We start from the raw sequence: 17,819 nt of genomic DNA, 5'->3' as shown, positions 1-17,819 counted from the left end.
ACAAAAAAAAACTCACTTGCAATAAATAAATAAAAACTAGTTTAAGTTTGTAAAATTAGTTAATTTAAATTTCAGTTTATTGTAGCAACCTGCATAAATTAAAAAAATAAACATACTTTTTATTATAGACTATAACTGTTTGATTCACCTCATCTATTACAGAAAGTTACAGATTTCGAAACAAACAAACAAACGTAAACAATATTTAGTAAAAACAAACTAGTTATTCTAATTTAAACGTTTCATAAAATTATAAAAAATAGTTTATCTTGATTTATAAAATAAACTTATAAACTATTTTAGTAACCTAATCTATAAGCTAAAATCTAGCTTTTTAATTGTCAAACTAAGCCTAACTAGACCTGCTAAGATTGAAAGCTGTCTAAAATGTTTCATATTAATTAAATATAATAAAATTATAATTCCATACAATTTATTCATTTTGACAAAAAAAATTGATTTCATAAAAGGATAAGAATATGATCATGGGCCTATTTGCCATACCGGAGTGGGGGAAGACAATAGTAAATAGAAAACCAAGATTGCGTCTTGCTTCAACCACTTTCTCTCTATACGGATCCTCAGCTCTTCCTTGATCCTTCGTCTCGGGAATCACCATGACTATGCAATCATCTAAACCTCGCGGTATCTTCAATTACTCTCTCTGTACTTGTTCTTATCATCATCATCATCATCATCATCATCATCATGTGCTTTTTTGTTGATGTTATGTACAGCTCTACGCTGAAACTCAATTGAGTCTTGAAATTTCGATACTGTTGATGATTGTTTGTGTGCTTTATGATTAATGAGGCGTACTTAATTTAATTGCAATTTGCAAAGTAAACCCAAGACCTCCAATTCGAAAATCGCCGACAAAGTTCATTCACCTGAAGTTTAACTCTATGCTGAAATTGGCTCAATTTGATCATAATTTTTAAAACTTTATGGTTTAAGATCCATTTGATGATTCGTGCATGCGCTTTGTGATTGATGAGCTACAGTTCGATCTCGAGTTTGAAATTAGTTCTTTTTTTTTTTCTGTAATTGTACAGGCGTCTGTAACTTCCCCAAATAGGACCTATTGAGTGTTGACTTAATCCTTTTTCTTTCTCCCTTACTTTCCGTTAAGGGAGAAAGTTACGATGTCGCCTTTTCTTTTGCAGTTTATTTTTATATTCTTCTACCTTTCAGACAAGGAATTCACAGGATATTAACTCTAGTAGAAAGGTTTTAAACCTAAGAAAGAAGACACCAAAATTGCACTTTTTTCTGATCATTTGAAATAGTCAAATAGGGTCCATTGTATAGTTACTTGATTCATGGATTCTAATTATCAAATTTTCTCCTTTTCTTTTACACAGATGACCAAAACAACGATTCAGAGAGCTCATATTCCAATTTTCCACCAATGGATGTCTCCATTGCATTTCCTCAAGCAACACCAGCTTCAATCTTTCCACCTTGCAGTAAGATTGAAAAGACTATTTAAGGTTAAAAATACAACACCTGTATTCTGCCCTTTATAATCCCTTTTTTTACTTAACATTTGCAGCCTCAGACTACTATCACTTTGCTGACCTTCTTACCCCTGAGGAACAAGCTCTAAGACTGAGAGTAAGAGCATGTGTGGAGAAAGAAATTGCTCCAATAATGACCAAGGTACCACCCACCCCCACCTACCCACCCACCCACCCACACACACTCACTAGATATATTCAAAACTGATGTTAAGTTTTAATGAATCAATGCAGTATTGGGAAAAGGCAGAGTTTCCATTTGAAGTTGTTCCGAAACTAGGAGCTTTGAATATAGCTGGTGGAACTATCAAGGTATTTTGAGTAAATAATATCTGTGTTAAATTCTGTTTTTTAGATCATAAATATTGCAATTGTTTGTTAAAAGAGTTGAATTTTTCACTTTTCAGGGGTATGGTTGTCCAGGTTTTTCTGTCACTGCAAATGCATTAGCTACAGCTGAAATAGCCAGAGTTGATGCAAGTTGCTCTACTTTTATTTTAGTGCATTCTTCATTGGCAATGCTCACTATATGTAAGATCTTGATTTTAATTCTAAAATCGGTTAATTGCAAGATATAACAATCTACTTATATTTATTTATTTATTTATTTTTAAATCTTCTAACTTGTTATTCTTTCAAGAACAGCTCTATGTGGATCAGAAACACAAAAACAGAAATATTTACCTTCACTTGCAAAACTAGACACTATAGCTTGTTGGGTGAGTGATTGAGCTTTTATCTAATAAAATATAAAATAGTTTCAATTTATTTTCTTCTATTTTTTTTAATCTAATTTTTTTTTTATTATTAGGGTTTGACTGAACCTGATTATGGAAGTGATGCAAGTGGCCTTAGAACAACAGCAACAAAGGTCAACACTCAACACCATGATCCCATTTTTTATTTTAATTTTTTTTATATTTCTGATGATATTAAATTATCAGGTGGAAGGAGGATGGGTGATTGAAGGCCAAAAAAGATGGATTGGAAACAGCACTTTTGCAGATATTTTGGTTATTTTTGCTAAAAACAAAAATACAAACCAGATAAATGGGTAAAAAAAAAATATTTCAATCATGTTTAAATTTACCATGAGGTATTTTTTTTTTTAAAAAACAAATATTTTGTTACAGATTCATTTTAAAGAAGAATTCACCAGGGCTAAAAGCGACAAAAATAGAAAATAAAATTGGTCTCAGAATGGTTCAAAATGGAGATATTCTTTTACAAAAAGTTTTTGTCCCTGATGAAGATAGGTTACCTGGGGTCAACTCTTTCCAAGATACAAGCAAAGTAGTTTCCTTTTTTTTTTTTTTTTTTTTTTAAATTGTAGAAAACAAATACACTTAAATTTACGTATTTACCCTTACCCGAATGTAGGTGCTTGCGGTTTCCCGTGTCATGGTTGCCTGGCAACCTATCGGCATCACAATGGGTGTCTACGATATGTGCCATAGGTAATGAGGATGATGAGGGCATTTACGTAATTTTCACAAGACTTTATGGATGGGGAAGTGATATTTCCACTTATGTTTTTTGATCCATCCACTTAAAAAAAATTTGTTTTTGACTTTTATACCCCTCAACATTATTCTCTCCTCACTTAAAAGGAGGGGTATAAAAGTCAAAACACCTTTTTTTCAAGTGGATGAATCAAAAGCATAAATGGAAATATCACCTCCCTTTTGGACGAGACAAAAAGTTACGGTTTTTGTCCTATTCACACAGTACAACAACGTCAGACACAGTAAAACCTGTTCTGTCATGTTTTTTAATTCTTTTTGTTTAATTAAAATTTTATAGATACTTATTAGAGAGAAAGCAATTTGGAGCTCCATTAGCAGCATTTCAAATCAACCAACAAAAGTTAGTTCAAATGTTGGCTAATATCCAAGCCATGTTTTTGATTGGTTGGCGGCTTTGTAAGTTGTATGAAAGTGGTAAAATGACTCCGGGTCAAGCCAGCTTGGGAAAGGTATGTAACAAATAGCAACCTACTTTTGTTTATTTCTTTTTTAATTTCTATTACAATATTCTACATTACTATTTCATGCATTAAATTCTATTTTATATTATTAAATAGTACTATGTTGATCTAATGCCTACTTATCAAACAATACAGTCATGGATCACCTTGAGGGCTAGAGAAACCGTTGCATTGGGTCGTGAGTTACTTGGTGGGAATGGAATAATATCCGACTTTTTAGTTGCAAAGGTATTCACTTTTTCATTAAATTTTGGTGTTAAATTGTATAAAGTTTTGACTTTTTTTTTTTTTTGGTTTGTGACAGGCTTTTGGAGATTTGGAGCCGATTTACACATATGAAGGAACGTATGACATTAACACGTTGGTGACTGGTAGAGAGATCACGGGTATTGCTAGTTTTAAGCCCGTTATAAAGAAGCCCCAAATCAGCCGTTTGTAATTTGAATGTGTTGTGGAATTTGTTGTGTTATTTAGGTGGTTCATTTGTGTAAGACAAAGTTAAGTGTTGTTTAAATAAAGTTGTCTTTTATAAATGATGATTAAAAAATATTTTAATAAATGATGACTTGAAAAAATAAATCTTTAGTTTATTAAGTTAAGTTCTTTTCGCGCGTGTGTGTGTCAAGTTAAAGAGAAACGTAAATATATAGCTTATGACTTGGGTAACTACATTATCTCACCCTGTCTTGATCATTCATATCTCTCAACTTTCACTATTTATTTATTCAAATTTATCAAACACCATCTAAAACTATTAAATACAAAAATAGAAACAGTTATGCTTCTAAGTTAATAACCAAGTTCACTTCCAAGACAAGAAAGCATATGCTTCAACCACCAAAACCTACACATTCTTCCTATAAATCCACATACAACAACCATACAAAAAAACCAACTACTCAATCAAAATTCAAACATGAAAGACACCCAAACCAAGAAACTAGCTCTTTTAGTAGGGTGCAACTATGCAAACACACCAAATGAGTTACATGGTTGCATAAATGATGTGTTAGCCATGAGACAAGTTCTCATTAGCCGATTTGGGTTTGACCCAAATCGCATCAATCTGCTAACTGATGCACCTGATTCACTTGTAATGCCAACAGGTGCAAACATAAAGGATGCACTTGACCATATGGTTGACCAAGCTGAGCCAGGTGATGTTCTTTACTTTCACTATAGTGGTCATGGAACACGAGTTCCTTCAATTAAACCACCACACACTTTTCATCGTTTAGATGAAGCCATCGTTCCTTGCGATTTTAATCTTATTACAGGTTAGTTTTAAAAAGTGTTGTGGATTAAGTATTTTCTTTTGAACATGTACTATAATAATAATATAAATTTTGTAGATCTGGATTTTCGAAACATAGTGAATCGAGTGCCAAAAGGAGCAACTTTCACCATTCTTTCTGATTCTTGCCATAGTGGTGGACTAATCGACAAAGAAAAAGAACAAATCGGCCCATCGTCCCTCCAAAATTCCAGTTTTACCCCTACCTCCATCCCAACCATCACCAAATCCAAAACCATTCCTTTTGAATCAATTCTACTCCATCTTTCATCACTAACACACATAAACACACCCGATCTCGCCACACACTTTCTCGAGCTCTTTGGAGACACTGCAAGTCTCCGATTCCGATTCCCTTCGCATGAAATTGATTCCATTCCATCCTTACATGAAGATAACGGGATTTTGCTAAGTGGGTGTCAAGCAAATGAGACTTCAGCGGATATGAACCCTAATGGGGGTAAAGGGAAAGCTTATGGTGCTTTTAGTAATGCGATTGAAATTGTGTTGAAAGAGAATCAAGGTGATTTGAGTAACAAAGAGGTTGTGTTGAGGGCTAGGAATGTTTTAAAGATTCAAGGATTTGTGCAACATCCTTGTCTCTATTGCGGTGATGACCATGCAAACTCAGTGTTCTTGAAATAGCAACGTACTTTCAATTATTTGTGTATTAAATAAAGCTTTGTACTTTCATTTATTTCTATTGCAACATTGTATTTTTTACATTTTTATTTTAATTATAAATATACTTTGAATAACTTACTCAATTATAGCATGGTACTTAGTCAATTATAGTAGGATGCTACAATAAACAAATGCTATATTTTACACTTCTAAAGTCTAATGTGATAAAGCAAAAGCAAATACTGAAATATGCAGATTTCAATTCTCAAATGAACAAGTACATGATCTTTTCTATTTATATTTCATCAAATAAAATGATATAATGAGATACACTACTTCTTAAACAAACCAGAAAGCTCACCATTTTCATGCATAGAAGACAATATATCACACCCTCCTACCAATTCACCATTCACAAACACTTGAGGAAAGGTAGGCCAATTACTATACCTCTTCAATGTCTCCCTCAATCCGCCATTATGTTCATCATCCAACACATCCACACTCTCGTAATCCACCCCTTCTGAATCCAAAATCCCAACAACTCTTTGTGAGAATCCACATTGAGGAGCTGTTCTTGACCCTTTAATGAAAGCCACCACCTTGTTTTCTTTCACCATACGATCAATTAGTTCTTCAAGAGGGACTGTTAGTTGAACATGTCGGCCAGGGGTAATCCGGAGATCGGCCTTTTTCTTGGGTGCTTGCCGGACCCACGTGGTGTTTCCGGTCTCGTTGCCGGGAGGGACTTTTCCGGCGACTTCTATGTGTTCTTCCATCCATGATTTCCAAGCTTGGGTTAGTGCTGATCTATCGGGATTATCCACCACTCCAACCTATATGATTTCAAATTAATCTCGAGAGCTATTAAGACCTAATTAAGAACATTTTTTTTTGGGGAAAAGTGAAGTATGTACCTTGATGGATGCACAGAGCTCTGGTACTGATTTCTGGTGATAAAGGATGCTGGACTGGATGTTTCGGGACAATCCCACAAACTGCATATCACCGTTTTTGTCATAGACGGCGTAAACACCGGAAGCCGGGGGGAATACGGCGGAAACAGCGTCGGATTCGGGAGGAACGGGGACCGATTCCATATCCGATAGCTTCCCGAGGGCAGAAACGACGAGAGACAGAAGGGGACGACGGGTTTTAATTGTGTGGGTGGATTTGAGCGAAACTGAAGAAGGGAATGAGAAGAAGGAAAGGTTTTTGATGTGGGTTGAGTGAAAACATAGAAGAGATTTAGGGGAGGTGTAAGTGCGAGAGGCAGTTAGTAACCGGAGAGAAGAGGAGGTGGTGGTGGTGTGAGCAGATGATGAGAGGTTCATCGCCGCCATTGATGCGTGAAGGAGCTGGAACTGATGACGATAATCAGAGATTCAGAGATTATAGTTTCAGCAAGTGAAAAATATTTTGAACTAAACAGCAAAAACTTATAATTACTCAAATATGAAGGATGATTCTTGTAATTATTCAAATATGATGGACGATTCTTGTAATTAACTCAAAAAGCACAAAACCATTGCGCAGGCACCAAGGTTTATATGCGGGTCTTCTCTCCGACTGCCGATTTACAAATTATAAAACGTAACTCCGCCATTCAGCCGCCGCGACACCGTTGCCAGCCATGGCTGCCGTGCTATCAAAAACTGCTCATCTCCGTCGTGCTTACCGACTCTTCTCTTCTCACACGACATCTCGTCTAACACTACAGCTCTCCAATGAAATTCCTAAATCACCATTCCGCCGACCTCTCCATCAATCGGTTCGCCCTCCTTCGTTTATCTCTTGTATCAGTTCGATAATTATGTTGTGAAATTGTGTTCTATTTCTTCAATTTTCAGGATGTAGGATCGTTTACGAAGCTCCCTAGGTTTCTATCTACTAATGCTAATACTCAAGCTGATTTAGAATTGAAAGGAACCACATCGGATTCTCACTCTGATCAGGGGAAGCAATCCGGAGATTCGCATCAGAGTTCAGAACAGGGAAAATCTGTTCGTGGCGGGGTAATCTTCTTACTACATCTTGATTTTCTATGGCAATTTCGGATTAACCAGAAAATACTGATATTGGTTTGACTACGACTGAAAACCATTAATCAATCCATTCTAAGAGATGTTGGTTTTCATCTATGCTTTCTTTGCACTTTAATTCACCGAGCATAAGTTAACTAATAATGCAATGATCCGCAGCCTATTTCTTGGTTGAGCTTTCTTTTGCTGGTTGCGACTGGAGCAGGAGTTATCTTCTACTATGATCAAGAAAAGAAACGACATATTGAAGGTAGATAACTACGGTGAGTAGGGTATTTGTTTAGTTTTAGGGATGATTAGATATAGACTATAATAACAACTGTATTTCCTGCAATTGCTTGATTTATCTGGCGTCTTATTAGTAAATCTTCCACAAGATGAGCTTTTGCATGCTCTATGAACTTCACAAACAACTACAACTATTTCGTCATTTACATTATAAACCTGCCTTTTGTATGAACTATATTTCTGATTGAACATTACATTAACAGTTTTTATATATTTCTAATCAGTCCTTTGTATGTTATACTATCTAATTACACATCTAATCAGCATTCTGTTCTTCTGCAGATATAAACACTTCTTCAACTGCAGTAAAACAAGGACCTTCTGCTGGAAAAGCAGCCATTGGTGGTCCATTCAACCTCATTAACCATGATGGAAAATCTGTCACTGAAAACGATTTCAAGGGCAAATGGACTTTGATATATTTCGGTTTTACCCACTGCCCGGATATCTGCCCGGATGAGCTTCAAAAACTTGCTGCTGCAATCGATAAAATAAGTATGTACATAAATAATAAATTTCCTCATAAAAAAATACACCTTGCTCATTATATAAAAAACAATATTTTATTTCCATATTCGCAGAGGCGAAATCAGGTTTTGAAATAGTCCCGGTTTTTATTTCGGTTGATCCAGAAAGGGATACAGTAGAACAAGTTTCTGAATATGTCAAAGGTATAAAAAAGTTGTACTTTCTTTTGGTAGGAACCTGATAATTTTATTTGGATTTTGATTTTTTTTTTTTAATTTCAGAGTTTCACCCGAAGTTGATTGGGCTTACGGGTGATCCAGATGAGATTAAAAAGGCTGCTCGTGCTTATAGAGTTTACTATATGAAAACAGAGGAAGAGGGCTCAGATTATCTTGTTGATCACTCCATAATTATGTAAGTATATATCTTTATTCTGTTTCTTTGATTTGAAAAAAGTAAATATATTTTTATTAAAATTTTTACTATTTTCATATGTTACTTAGGTACTTGATGGATCCGAATATGGAGTTTATAAAATTCTTTGGAAAAAATAACGATGTGGATGCTCTTACAGAAGGAATCATTAATGAAATCAAGCAATATAAAAAAGCTAAAGCCTAATGCAAGTATACCCTCTTGACATGTCTAATTTTCTTCATCTTCCATATGTGGTTTATGAACTTTCTTCTTTTAGGATTTTTGAGGGGATTAATATTTTAGTATATTTTTTTTGAAATGGATTGTACTAATAATTGGAATTAATTACGTAATTTATGGACTTAAATGTTACAATATTTCAACTATTTTGATGTCTCTTTTAGTTCTTATGAAGTACATTAGCTAACTTCGGAAATCCATATGATTGTTTGTTTCCATCTTGTTTTTATTAAGGCATAGTGCTTTGAAAAATCTACCCAAGTATTGTATTGTAACATTATACTTTGAAAAATCTATCCAATTATATTTATTTGTATTCATGTCAACTTATATTATTTTTTTTAACGAAATCTGTATGGGTATGTTACACTCATATAATAGCAGATCAATGCAAATATCTTTTCAAACAATCCTATTTTACTATGATATTATTTCATGCGCTAGACTCAATTATAGATTTCATCAACAAGGTTGTTGGTTAATTTGGTGTAATTTGAGCCTGAAATGTTTTCAATAATTGAATGTGGAAATTAGATTCTATTGAAAGAGGATGTTATATAGGAGTATTTCAAACAATTCCAACGAAATTACCATTTCTTGTTTCTAACATGTGTTGCATGAACCCAACATGGCAATATGTCCATGACAAATAGTAGTTTGTCATTGCTTTCGTATGACATTTTCATATATTAATTAAGGTTGGTTGCCTCATTTCATACATGGAAAAATATATATGATCTTGGATACATTCTGAGGATGAGATTGTTAATGTCTTTGTTAGTTGTTTCTTTTGGATGATTGTTTTCACTTCTTTTGTTTTGAGATATTGGAAGAAACTAAACTACAACCATTTTTATATAGATTGCAAAAATTTTCCATCCACTATCACTAAATCCATAGTTTTAGTTCATTAAGTATCCTTTAGCATTTCTAATTATATATAGTTATATTGGTTAGTCAATCGTCTTAAAAACTAATCAGATTCACTGCATCAGGTTCACCGAAAGACTGTTAAAGAGGTACATTTTCTGGTTCTTTTTGTAACGTTGATTTACCATTTCAAACCTTTGTTCTTCATAAATTTCTTAAACTCATAAATTTCATAGATTTTGATTTGTCAAAACAAATTCACAACCGATCTTTAAAACACAAATAAAAACAAAAGAAACACAAATAATAACAAAAAGAAGTACTACATAACAAATGAATATAAAAGAGCCTTTATTTTTTTTTTTATCTAAGCTCAAAATAATATATGTAAAGCATAAAAACATAATTTATTATTGTTTTATGCTTTATAAGTGTTTTTGATAAAGAATGGGAAATATTTAGGTTGTTTAGTAGTTTTTTAATTTCTATAAAACTATTTATTTTTCTTAAGGAGTCATCGTAATTATTTTCATTTATATTAACATTATCTTTCCTTTTAGTTGAATAGCATGTGTCGCAATTATTATTTTCTTATATTTAAGAAATATATTCTAATTAAGATATATTTTATGTCCCTTAAACAGGGTTCAATTGTTTAGGTTTTAGGGTATTGTTTTTTCTAAGTGAAAATATAAGAGTTCGACAAAGTTTCTCAACACTTTTTTATCTTTGGTTAATAAACATTATTATCCCCTTTTTTTAACACGTCCAACACAATCACGAGTTACGATTGCCTATTATGTAGCTTTTGCTTCCGCAGTTTTGCTATGGTGACAAGATGGGCATGTGGGGTTTATTATAGGCCGAGTGTACATATTTTAGTTGACTTGCTATCTGATTTGGTAGGATATTCGTTACATCCGTCATACAATTGTCAATAGGAAAATGTATAGTTATGATCACATGGCATTGGAGATAACTTGGAATTCACATAACATGTAGCGTAGAATTGGAAGTTAGCCTCGAGATATGGTTTACTAGAATTGGAAGTCACCTGACTTGTGGAAGTACTGTAAAGACCATACAGTATGATGCGATCTGGAAGTTTAGTACAATGGCCACAATTGATACATTTCAAAACCAATTAACTTGACAACGCAACTTACAAGTGATGTAAGGATGGAATTTGAAAATGTTTTATCATATGGTTCATCACATTTATTTATCTTTTCTCTATGGAAGAATTTCAAAGAACCCAAGTATGGCCCTAGTAGTTTGAGTGCATTATAATGTTTTTTTGGATAAACTTGATGTAATAACCCTAAATATATGAATTGAATTTTGTGTGTCATTTGTCTGTTTGTTTTTTTGGGAAGAAACCAAATAAACTATATATAAATAAGAAAAAATTGCACAAAGCTAGAAAAGGGCACCAATTCGACATTGTTTAGAGAGTTTTGTAACCAAGACACCCAATTAACATTACACATACGATTCCTATTAGAATACCAAAGAAAAGAGAATTCTCTTATGGAGTCGAAATTGCCATATTTTATAAGCTTTCCTCAAGCAAAATTTTATCGTTTCTAAACTTCCATAGATACCACATGTTGGGGTGTCGAATCCAACAAAATAAATTATCGAAATAAGATAAAAAATTGAACCAACTTAAATACACGATGGATTAGTATGAATGGAAGTAAGGTTCATGTCCTCAGGGAAAGAGGCTAACAAGTTATACCAAAGATGTCCAATTACAAGTATGATCGTCACTTAAAAATATTAAAAACAAGACGAGTTAGATTTTATAAAGTACTACAGCTAGCATGAAGCGTATTAAAAATAAATTCAAATGATAAAAAGTATTTCGACATAAGGGTTATCTATTGTTATGATTCAAATTATGATCATCAATAATTCTGGTGTAGTGATCTTATGAAGAATGAAATGTATTTACAATAATTATGGTGAAGTGATCTTATGAAGAATGAAATGTATTTACACGTGATGTTTAGCTTTTCTAACAATATTCCATGTATGTATTTAACAAAATATAGTTCATTGATTAAATATAATATGCAACACTAAGTTCTAGCGGTTCTAATCTTAAGGTACACATTGCAATGATGATGATGGAAATGTCATTTATAATAAACCATTCACGCCATTTAGAATGCTTTAATTATATTGTATGAATCTATAATGAAATTGAATTCATAGAAAAAAAAAACAAAACCATTAATTGTTCCCAAAAACGGTAGTAGAAAATTACTAAAATGATCAATTTCATTAATAATCTAAAATGTTTCCAAACATAATCCGGAATTGAATACAAGAAAACATACAATGAAAACATTCAAGAAGATCTAACATAATTATTTCACATAAAAGTTTGAATCATACTTCAAAACCTAATGTTGGAATTGGTGAGATTTAGCCACATAAAATGACTAAATCTTGAAGTAATCTAAGAAATAAATGTACAATCAAAAGAAATTAATGTTCTTCACTTAAACTAGATGAATTATCCTTCAAAATGCTCCAGAAAATCACCCTCGTAATGAAGTGTGTGGTCAAAATGACCCAATAATCGTGTTTAAAGGTGGTGGTTACAAGCAGTTTTCACGTCGACACGACCGTGCTACTTGATAGGATAAAATCAGCACGATCGTGTGGTCCATAAAGAGCCTCCATAATCTGCCTCAACATGGCTGCGTGTTATTCTTGCAAACTCAGCACGACTGTTTGGAGCTGTTGTCTGGCATTTTCCAACTTCAAATTGAATGTCCAAAATCATCACTTGGTCTTCCTTCAACATCCAAAATCATCTCTCGACCTTCCTTTAGCATCCAAAATCATTTGCAATCGCTACAAACCTACAAAAACAACCAAAAATACCCCAAAGTAGATTGTGCTCCACCAAAGTATGTTTTTTCACAAAATGATATGCAAAGTATGAAATAAATGCATAAAATGCAATATAAATGAATGTAGAAAATATGGAAAAGTATGCATAAAAATACACTAAACAAACCTCCCCAAGCTTAGACCTTTATTGTCCTCATAAAAGAATGAGAATCGGATAACACGTGATGATTTCTAGATGACAAAAATAAATATCGAACAAAAGGGTAAAGAAAGAACCAAAAGGATCTAAGAACGAATGTATGCGATAAAAACAATGAAAATAGCATATGTACAAAAAAACCTGAGAAAATAAGCTTAGGAAAGCTTCAAAAGTAAAAGTGAAAATTTTATTGTTGATCCAAATTTCATAATCCTTACTTTTTTCGATCACATGGGGTGTGAAAGTCAAGTACCAATTACCCAAACACAAAATATTATCCATTTATTGTCCCTACTTCAAGAAAGTCTCAACAAAGTCATACATTAGACATTGTTCTTAAAATGACATTCGTAGGGCCAAAGTTCAAAGTTAGAGGGTCGTGAGACGTCATATGAAAGTCACCGATTTAGTGATTTTGAAAATGTAGACAGCCCCGATGCCAAATTGCTTTATTCGGGAAGCTATCATATTTTTAAAAAGGGTCCGCTTCTCTAAAACTCACATCGGTGTACACAAGGTTGAACCAACCTTGAATTTCATCCCAGTCTCACTGTCCATATCATGCTTACTCCCAAAGGTACCAATCGTCACATCCACCCGATATCTTGTGTTGCTCGCGTCTTTAACTTTCAACCTGACTACTTTGACTTGCTTTGATGAACTTTATCTTTTGCTTCTTCAAGTTGCTTTCTCTGTCACTTTTTTTTTTCAAGATTGCTTTCTTTTGATGACTTCCTTACTTCTAAATCTCTTAGGTGTAAGATTGTTTTCTTTTGATGACTTCCTTACTTCTAAATCTCTTAGGTGTAAGACTTGGTTCTAGGATTCTTTCTTCAATTGTGCCTTTATTTATTCTTAAATCACTTGCTTGTGTAGATTTGTCCTGATTAAGTGAAATGGCCAAGAAAGTCTTCAATAATTCAGACGATGTGTGATGTGTGTACAAGTGGATGAAATGAAATCCCCCTTCAAGATGTCTATCCAAAAGTAATTCTAAAGATCGATGTCTGGTCTTTTCAAACAGGAGTTGGCATTAAGTATCGAGTTTTAAGGAGCACGGTATTTTTAAAAGTTGTTTTACCTTCCTTTACTCTATAACTTAACATAGAAAATCATCTACTCTCTATTTTTTGAGTTACCAAACCCACAACGAGGACAACGCCTTAAGGTCTATCATTCTCTGTTTGTGTGAGACACATTCGAGGTGAGGAGTTATTTTATTTATTTGATTCATTGTCATTTTTATGTGTTTGAACTTCAAGGCGGTCAACTACTTGTACCCTTTAATGATTGATGGACCGGTTTTTTGATTTTTTGATTTTTTTTAATGAAATGCAAACTGAAAATAAGTTGAAAACAAAATCATTTTGTAATTTTTGTTGATTAACAATGTGAAATGCAAAGCAATTTAAAAGATTGAAATATTTTTTATTTTTTGAATTATTTTCTTTAGACGCTTTGAAATAAATGCACTATAAGATGAAAATATGAAAAGCAAAATCTTTTTGGATTTTGAAAAAAAATTTCAGATGAAATGAAAAAGCGATTGAAATTAAAATAGAAAAAAAATATTTTTGGAAATTTTGAAATGTTTTTTTAGCGCATGAAGAACCTAAGCTATATAAAATGCATACCCCTCCCTAAGCTTAAGATTTAGCATTGTCCTCGATGTTCGAGAAAAAACTGAACTTAAAATTACTCATGCGGGGGTGGTAATATAGACCGACTAGAAAAATGGGTGTCTTGTGTTGACATACTGATGTGTGCGTGTGAAATAGAACATGAATTATGTACACAATGCCCACACAAATGACACCATCCCAATATTGGGGTCCTAAGAGATTTATGAAAGACTTAAACATTAGTAAGGAAGCTAAATTCACACATAAATGAGAAGTCACCAAATCAAACCTCTTCAACCAAGATAAAAGTGGTAAACTTTGGTCAAAGTGAGCCAAGATTCCGCGATATGTGCATATGAGTGTATTTTGTGTGTTCCTAAATTCCTAACAACAAGCAATTTCAATCATTTTGTTAGAACAAAAGTTCTTTAAGGATCGTTAGATTCTATGCAAGCAAACAATTATGAAAGTAAACAAGAACACGAGTATGGCTTTGAATGTGTCGAATGATTAATACTTCAACACCTCAGAAGAGCTCAATTAAGAACTTCGACTGTAGAGGTGTTTAGGGTTACAAAACAATGAACGTCAAGATTAACTTTTTAATATGCATACATGCATGCATATATATATAGTATAACCCTACTAGATAAACACGGATAGACAAGCCCAATCCAGATACAAAACATGAGGCCCATGATGCAACACAAATAGACTCAACAATCTCCCTCTTTGTGTCTTTGGAGCCGAAACCTCAATTCTGTTTAGCAATAGAAGACTTCTTCACTGTCTTGAACACCCTCGGTATGATGGCCAAAAGATGATAGCGAATCGTAATGTACCACCGAAGCATATCCGTAAAGTTCTTCTTGTCAGCTTCAGAGTTTTGCTTGCACCGATGAATTATGTTGATTATGTGCTCCAAGCAGTCGGTAGAAAACAAGTGTTTATCTACAAGAGCGAATAAAAACCTGTGAGCTTCGCCTTTGGTAAACATCACAGTCAAATGTGTTGAATCGATTTGACCCATCTTCATGTTGTTTACATCTCTAGGTTTCGATGTAAGCTTCATAGTAGGCTTCTTATTCATAACCTTCACAATCTCCTGATCCATAGTTGCAACTTCGAGTTATCACAGTCAAACGAAGCAACAGGTTCCAACCAATAAATACTTGGAAACTCTATAGCTTGATTGATAAGTACCTCTCTGGTCCATAAGGGAAATAAGGCCTTTTTTACAGTTCAAGGCTTCTTCTTCTTCCTTGTTTCTCCTTTCCTTTTCTTCTGATTCCTTTGCAACTTTGAGAGTTTCATCCAGCTCTCGTTCCCTCTTCTTTCTCTTGAGAGCCTCAACAATAGTCTCACCAACATCACTATCACTATCATCAGTGGTCTCCTTTTGCTTTTCTTGTGTACCAGAACCTGAAGCTACATTATCCTTCAGTTCGGTTGTGACTTTGACTTCTGGTTGTATAGTTTCTATTTCTGTTTTCACAGTCACTTTCGGTTGAGCACTTTCACCCCCTGGTTTTGGAGGTTGGAATCCCTCCGAAACACCCTTCATTTCATGTAACATGGCAATGGTAGGAGTCAGTTTTGTGGTGAGATGATTCCAAATGGTCAAAGTTAGAATAGGATCATGAGCACCAAAAATGTTGGTGAGCATATCCTTAACATCCCCTGCATAGCTGCGGAAAACAGCCCTTTCGGTCTTTAATAAAGAAATTTCTTTTTCAGCATGAGCGAGCTGAACCTTATGAACTTCAAGTTGAGTTGATTGATGGGAAAGTTCTTCCTTTAAAGCACTTTCTTTAGCGAGATCAGCATGAAGAGATTCCAGCCTTGAAGACACAGAACTCAGAAGTAAAGTGTTCTCTTTTTGGCTGGAAGAACGAACAGCTTCAAACTTGGTGCTTTCTTCTTGAAGGGACTTAGAAAGTGAATCTACAGAGGCTTGTACCTTGGCTACATTTGTGTCGGCATGCCCTTTCAGAGACTCAAGAAAAATCCGAGTTGTTTGAACAATCTCATTAACATTAGTTGAGGCCTTTTTGCAGGAGGAAGTAGAAGCATCAACAGCTTTAGTGGATTTTTCAATAGACTCCGTATATTGTTCCAGAGCAGTTTCTAGAAAAGCTTTGAGGACCACATCATTATAGGCTTTGCTGTCTTCAAGTAATCGATCGAGTTTCTCATTAATGTTCTGCAAGTGTTGGGTAGTGATAGGAGCATCATCATCCTCATCAGTTGGTAGCTAATATGGACTAAAGTATGTAGAGTCATACTCGTCATTCTCACCACCGAGAGTGGCACCAGAATCGGTTGAGTGGGTGGGTGAAAGAGGTTTATGGATGATTGGAGTTTCAGTTACAGTAGTGGCCCCCGTATCAGATACGTTGACTTCCACTGTTGGTTCAGGAATCATAGTGGTAGTGGTTTGAGAAATTATAGGAGGTGGTAATTGAGTTGTAGAAATAGGAGTAGACGTAACTGGTGGAGGTGGTGGTAAAGAAGTTGTTGGTTGTGAAGTAGTGGGTGGAGGATTGATAGGAACCGAAACTGAAATAGTTTGTTTTGGTGATGGAGGTGGGGTAGGAATTTTTTCATGAATGGATTCGGTTGGAGTTGGGGATCTGGGAGGTGTATTGCCTCTCGGTGATTCATGATGACTCTTCACTTCTTCATCTTCCTTGTCATTTTCTGAGCTAGGAGGAGTGGGACTCTTGGATCTTTTTGCCATTTTCATAAGCTTCTTGGGCTTGGAAGAATCTCCTTTATCAGAATTTTGCTTCCGTGACTTAGAAGCTTTAGTCTTATCCTCCTCTGTTGACTTCTTCTTTGTGGTAGTGCGTTTCCCTCGGTTGCCAGGCTTGTCTACAGATTCCAAGGCAGCTTGCTGTTCTGGAGTAAGGAATCTCGGTCCCTTAGGAGTAAGTTTCCTGTATTCCGCCATAACATGACTTTCAGCTGAGACACAGCGATACATGGATTCAGGAATGGAGCCATTGTGATGGAACTTTGTTGGATCAGAGATGATGATCTTCTTCGTGTGAAACGTAGCAATGGACGCGACTAGGGCATCCTTCATCACAGGAATGTCCAAAGTGTTAATCGCCCTTCTTGTAATAAGCGTCCAGAAGCGCCCACATGATATCTCTGAATGCCTCGTAGATGTATTGAGACTTTGCACCACTTGAGACCAGATAATCGTCCCATAATCAAGGTTGATGCCATTGTAGAGACCGTATAAAAGGGTTAGAAAACCCTTGTTAGTGCCATCCGATCCACCACTCCTTTCTGCCAAACTCTTGATGAGAAGAGTTAGCAAACCATTCCATTGAGAAGGTAAACAAGACTTCTTAACTTTTGTGACTGTGGTG

General features: G+C 34.6%; 4 protein-coding genes across 4 annotated transcripts; 3 read left to right on the top strand and 1 right to left on the bottom strand.

The window, feature by feature from the left end:
* Positions 1 to 488: 488 nt before the first annotated feature.
* Positions 489 to 4,086, top strand: LOC111908625 (acyl-coenzyme A oxidase 4, peroxisomal). Its single transcript, XM_052766822.1, has 13 exons — positions 489 to 645; positions 1,365 to 1,469; positions 1,556 to 1,662; positions 1,755 to 1,832; positions 1,928 to 2,051; positions 2,166 to 2,239; positions 2,332 to 2,391; positions 2,465 to 2,574; positions 2,654 to 2,813; positions 2,901 to 2,977; positions 3,324 to 3,495; positions 3,643 to 3,735; positions 3,812 to 4,086. Exons 1-13 carry the CDS (start codon positions 618 to 620, stop codon positions 3,944 to 3,946), a joined length of 1,323 nt encoding a protein of 440 aa, XP_052622782.1. The 5' UTR covers positions 489 to 617; the 3' UTR covers positions 3,947 to 4,086.
* Positions 4,087 to 4,222: 136 nt separating this feature from the next.
* On the top strand, positions 4,223 to 5,568 carry LOC111908623 (metacaspase-9). Its single transcript, XM_023904439.3, has 2 exons — positions 4,223 to 4,784; positions 4,860 to 5,568. Exons 1-2 carry the CDS (start codon positions 4,424 to 4,426, stop codon positions 5,444 to 5,446), a joined length of 948 nt encoding a protein of 315 aa, XP_023760207.1. The 5' UTR covers positions 4,223 to 4,423; the 3' UTR covers positions 5,447 to 5,568.
* A 97-nt stretch (positions 5,569 to 5,665) lies between these two features.
* On the bottom strand, positions 5,666 to 6,845 carry LOC111908624 (bifunctional monothiol glutaredoxin-S16, chloroplastic). Its single transcript, XM_023904440.3, has 2 exons — positions 6,343 to 6,845; positions 5,666 to 6,261 (listed from the first exon to the last, which is right to left on the bottom strand). Exons 1-2 carry the CDS (start codon positions 6,766 to 6,768, stop codon positions 5,758 to 5,760), a joined length of 930 nt encoding a protein of 309 aa, XP_023760208.1. The 5' UTR covers positions 6,769 to 6,845; the 3' UTR covers positions 5,666 to 5,757.
* Positions 6,846 to 6,967: 122 nt separating this feature from the next.
* Positions 6,968 to 9,026, top strand: LOC111908622 (protein SCO1 homolog 1, mitochondrial). The gene is made up of 7 exons (XM_023904438.3): positions 6,968 to 7,196; positions 7,276 to 7,440; positions 7,627 to 7,717; positions 8,038 to 8,250; positions 8,337 to 8,426; positions 8,505 to 8,637; positions 8,727 to 9,026. Exons 1-7 carry the CDS (start codon positions 7,059 to 7,061, stop codon positions 8,842 to 8,844), a joined length of 948 nt encoding a protein of 315 aa, XP_023760206.1. The 5' UTR covers positions 6,968 to 7,058; the 3' UTR covers positions 8,845 to 9,026.
* Positions 9,027 to 17,819: the final 8,793 nt, after the last annotated feature.

Source organism: Lactuca sativa, chromosome 8 (genome assembly GCF_002870075.4).
Source record: "Lactuca sativa cultivar Salinas chromosome 8, Lsat_Salinas_v11, whole genome shotgun sequence".
NCBI classification, from domain to species: domain Eukaryota; kingdom Viridiplantae; phylum Streptophyta; class Magnoliopsida; order Asterales; family Asteraceae; genus Lactuca; species Lactuca sativa.
The sequence above is the reverse complement of the archived record's forward strand: the minus strand, read 5'-3'. Positions and strand labels throughout refer to the sequence as shown.

Coding starts and splice junctions, on each gene's coding strand:
- LOC111908623 (XM_023904439.3), top strand. CDS start 4,424: ATGAAAGACACCCAAACCAAGAAACTAGCTCTTTTAGTAGGGTGCAAC. Junction 4,785..4,859: donor CGATTTTAATCTTATTACAG/GTTAGTTTTAAA, acceptor TAAATTTTGTAG/ATCTGGATTTTCGAAACATA.
- LOC111908624 (XM_023904440.3), bottom strand. CDS start 6,768: ATGGCGGCGATGAACCTCTCATCATCTGCTCACACCACCACCACCTCC. Junction 6,262..6,342: donor AGCTCTGTGCATCCATCAAG/GTACATACTTCA, acceptor GAAATCATATAG/GTTGGAGTGGTGGATAATCC.
- LOC111908622 (XM_023904438.3), top strand. CDS start 7,059: ATGGCTGCCGTGCTATCAAAAACTGCTCATCTCCGTCGTGCTTACCGA. Junction 7,197..7,275: donor GCCGACCTCTCCATCAATCG/GTTCGCCCTCCT, acceptor TTCAATTTTCAG/GATGTAGGATCGTTTACGAA. Junction 7,441..7,626: donor GAAAATCTGTTCGTGGCGGG/GTAATCTTCTTA, acceptor AATGATCCGCAG/CCTATTTCTTGGTTGAGCTT.
- LOC111908625 (XM_052766822.1), top strand. CDS start 618: ATGACTATGCAATCATCTAAACCTCGCG. Junction 2,052..2,165: donor ATTGGCAATGCTCACTATAT/GTAAGATCTTGA, acceptor TTTCAAGAACAG/CTCTATGTGGATCAGAAACA. Junction 3,496..3,642: donor GTCAAGCCAGCTTGGGAAAG/GTATGTAACAAA, acceptor CAAACAATACAG/TCATGGATCACCTTGAGGGC.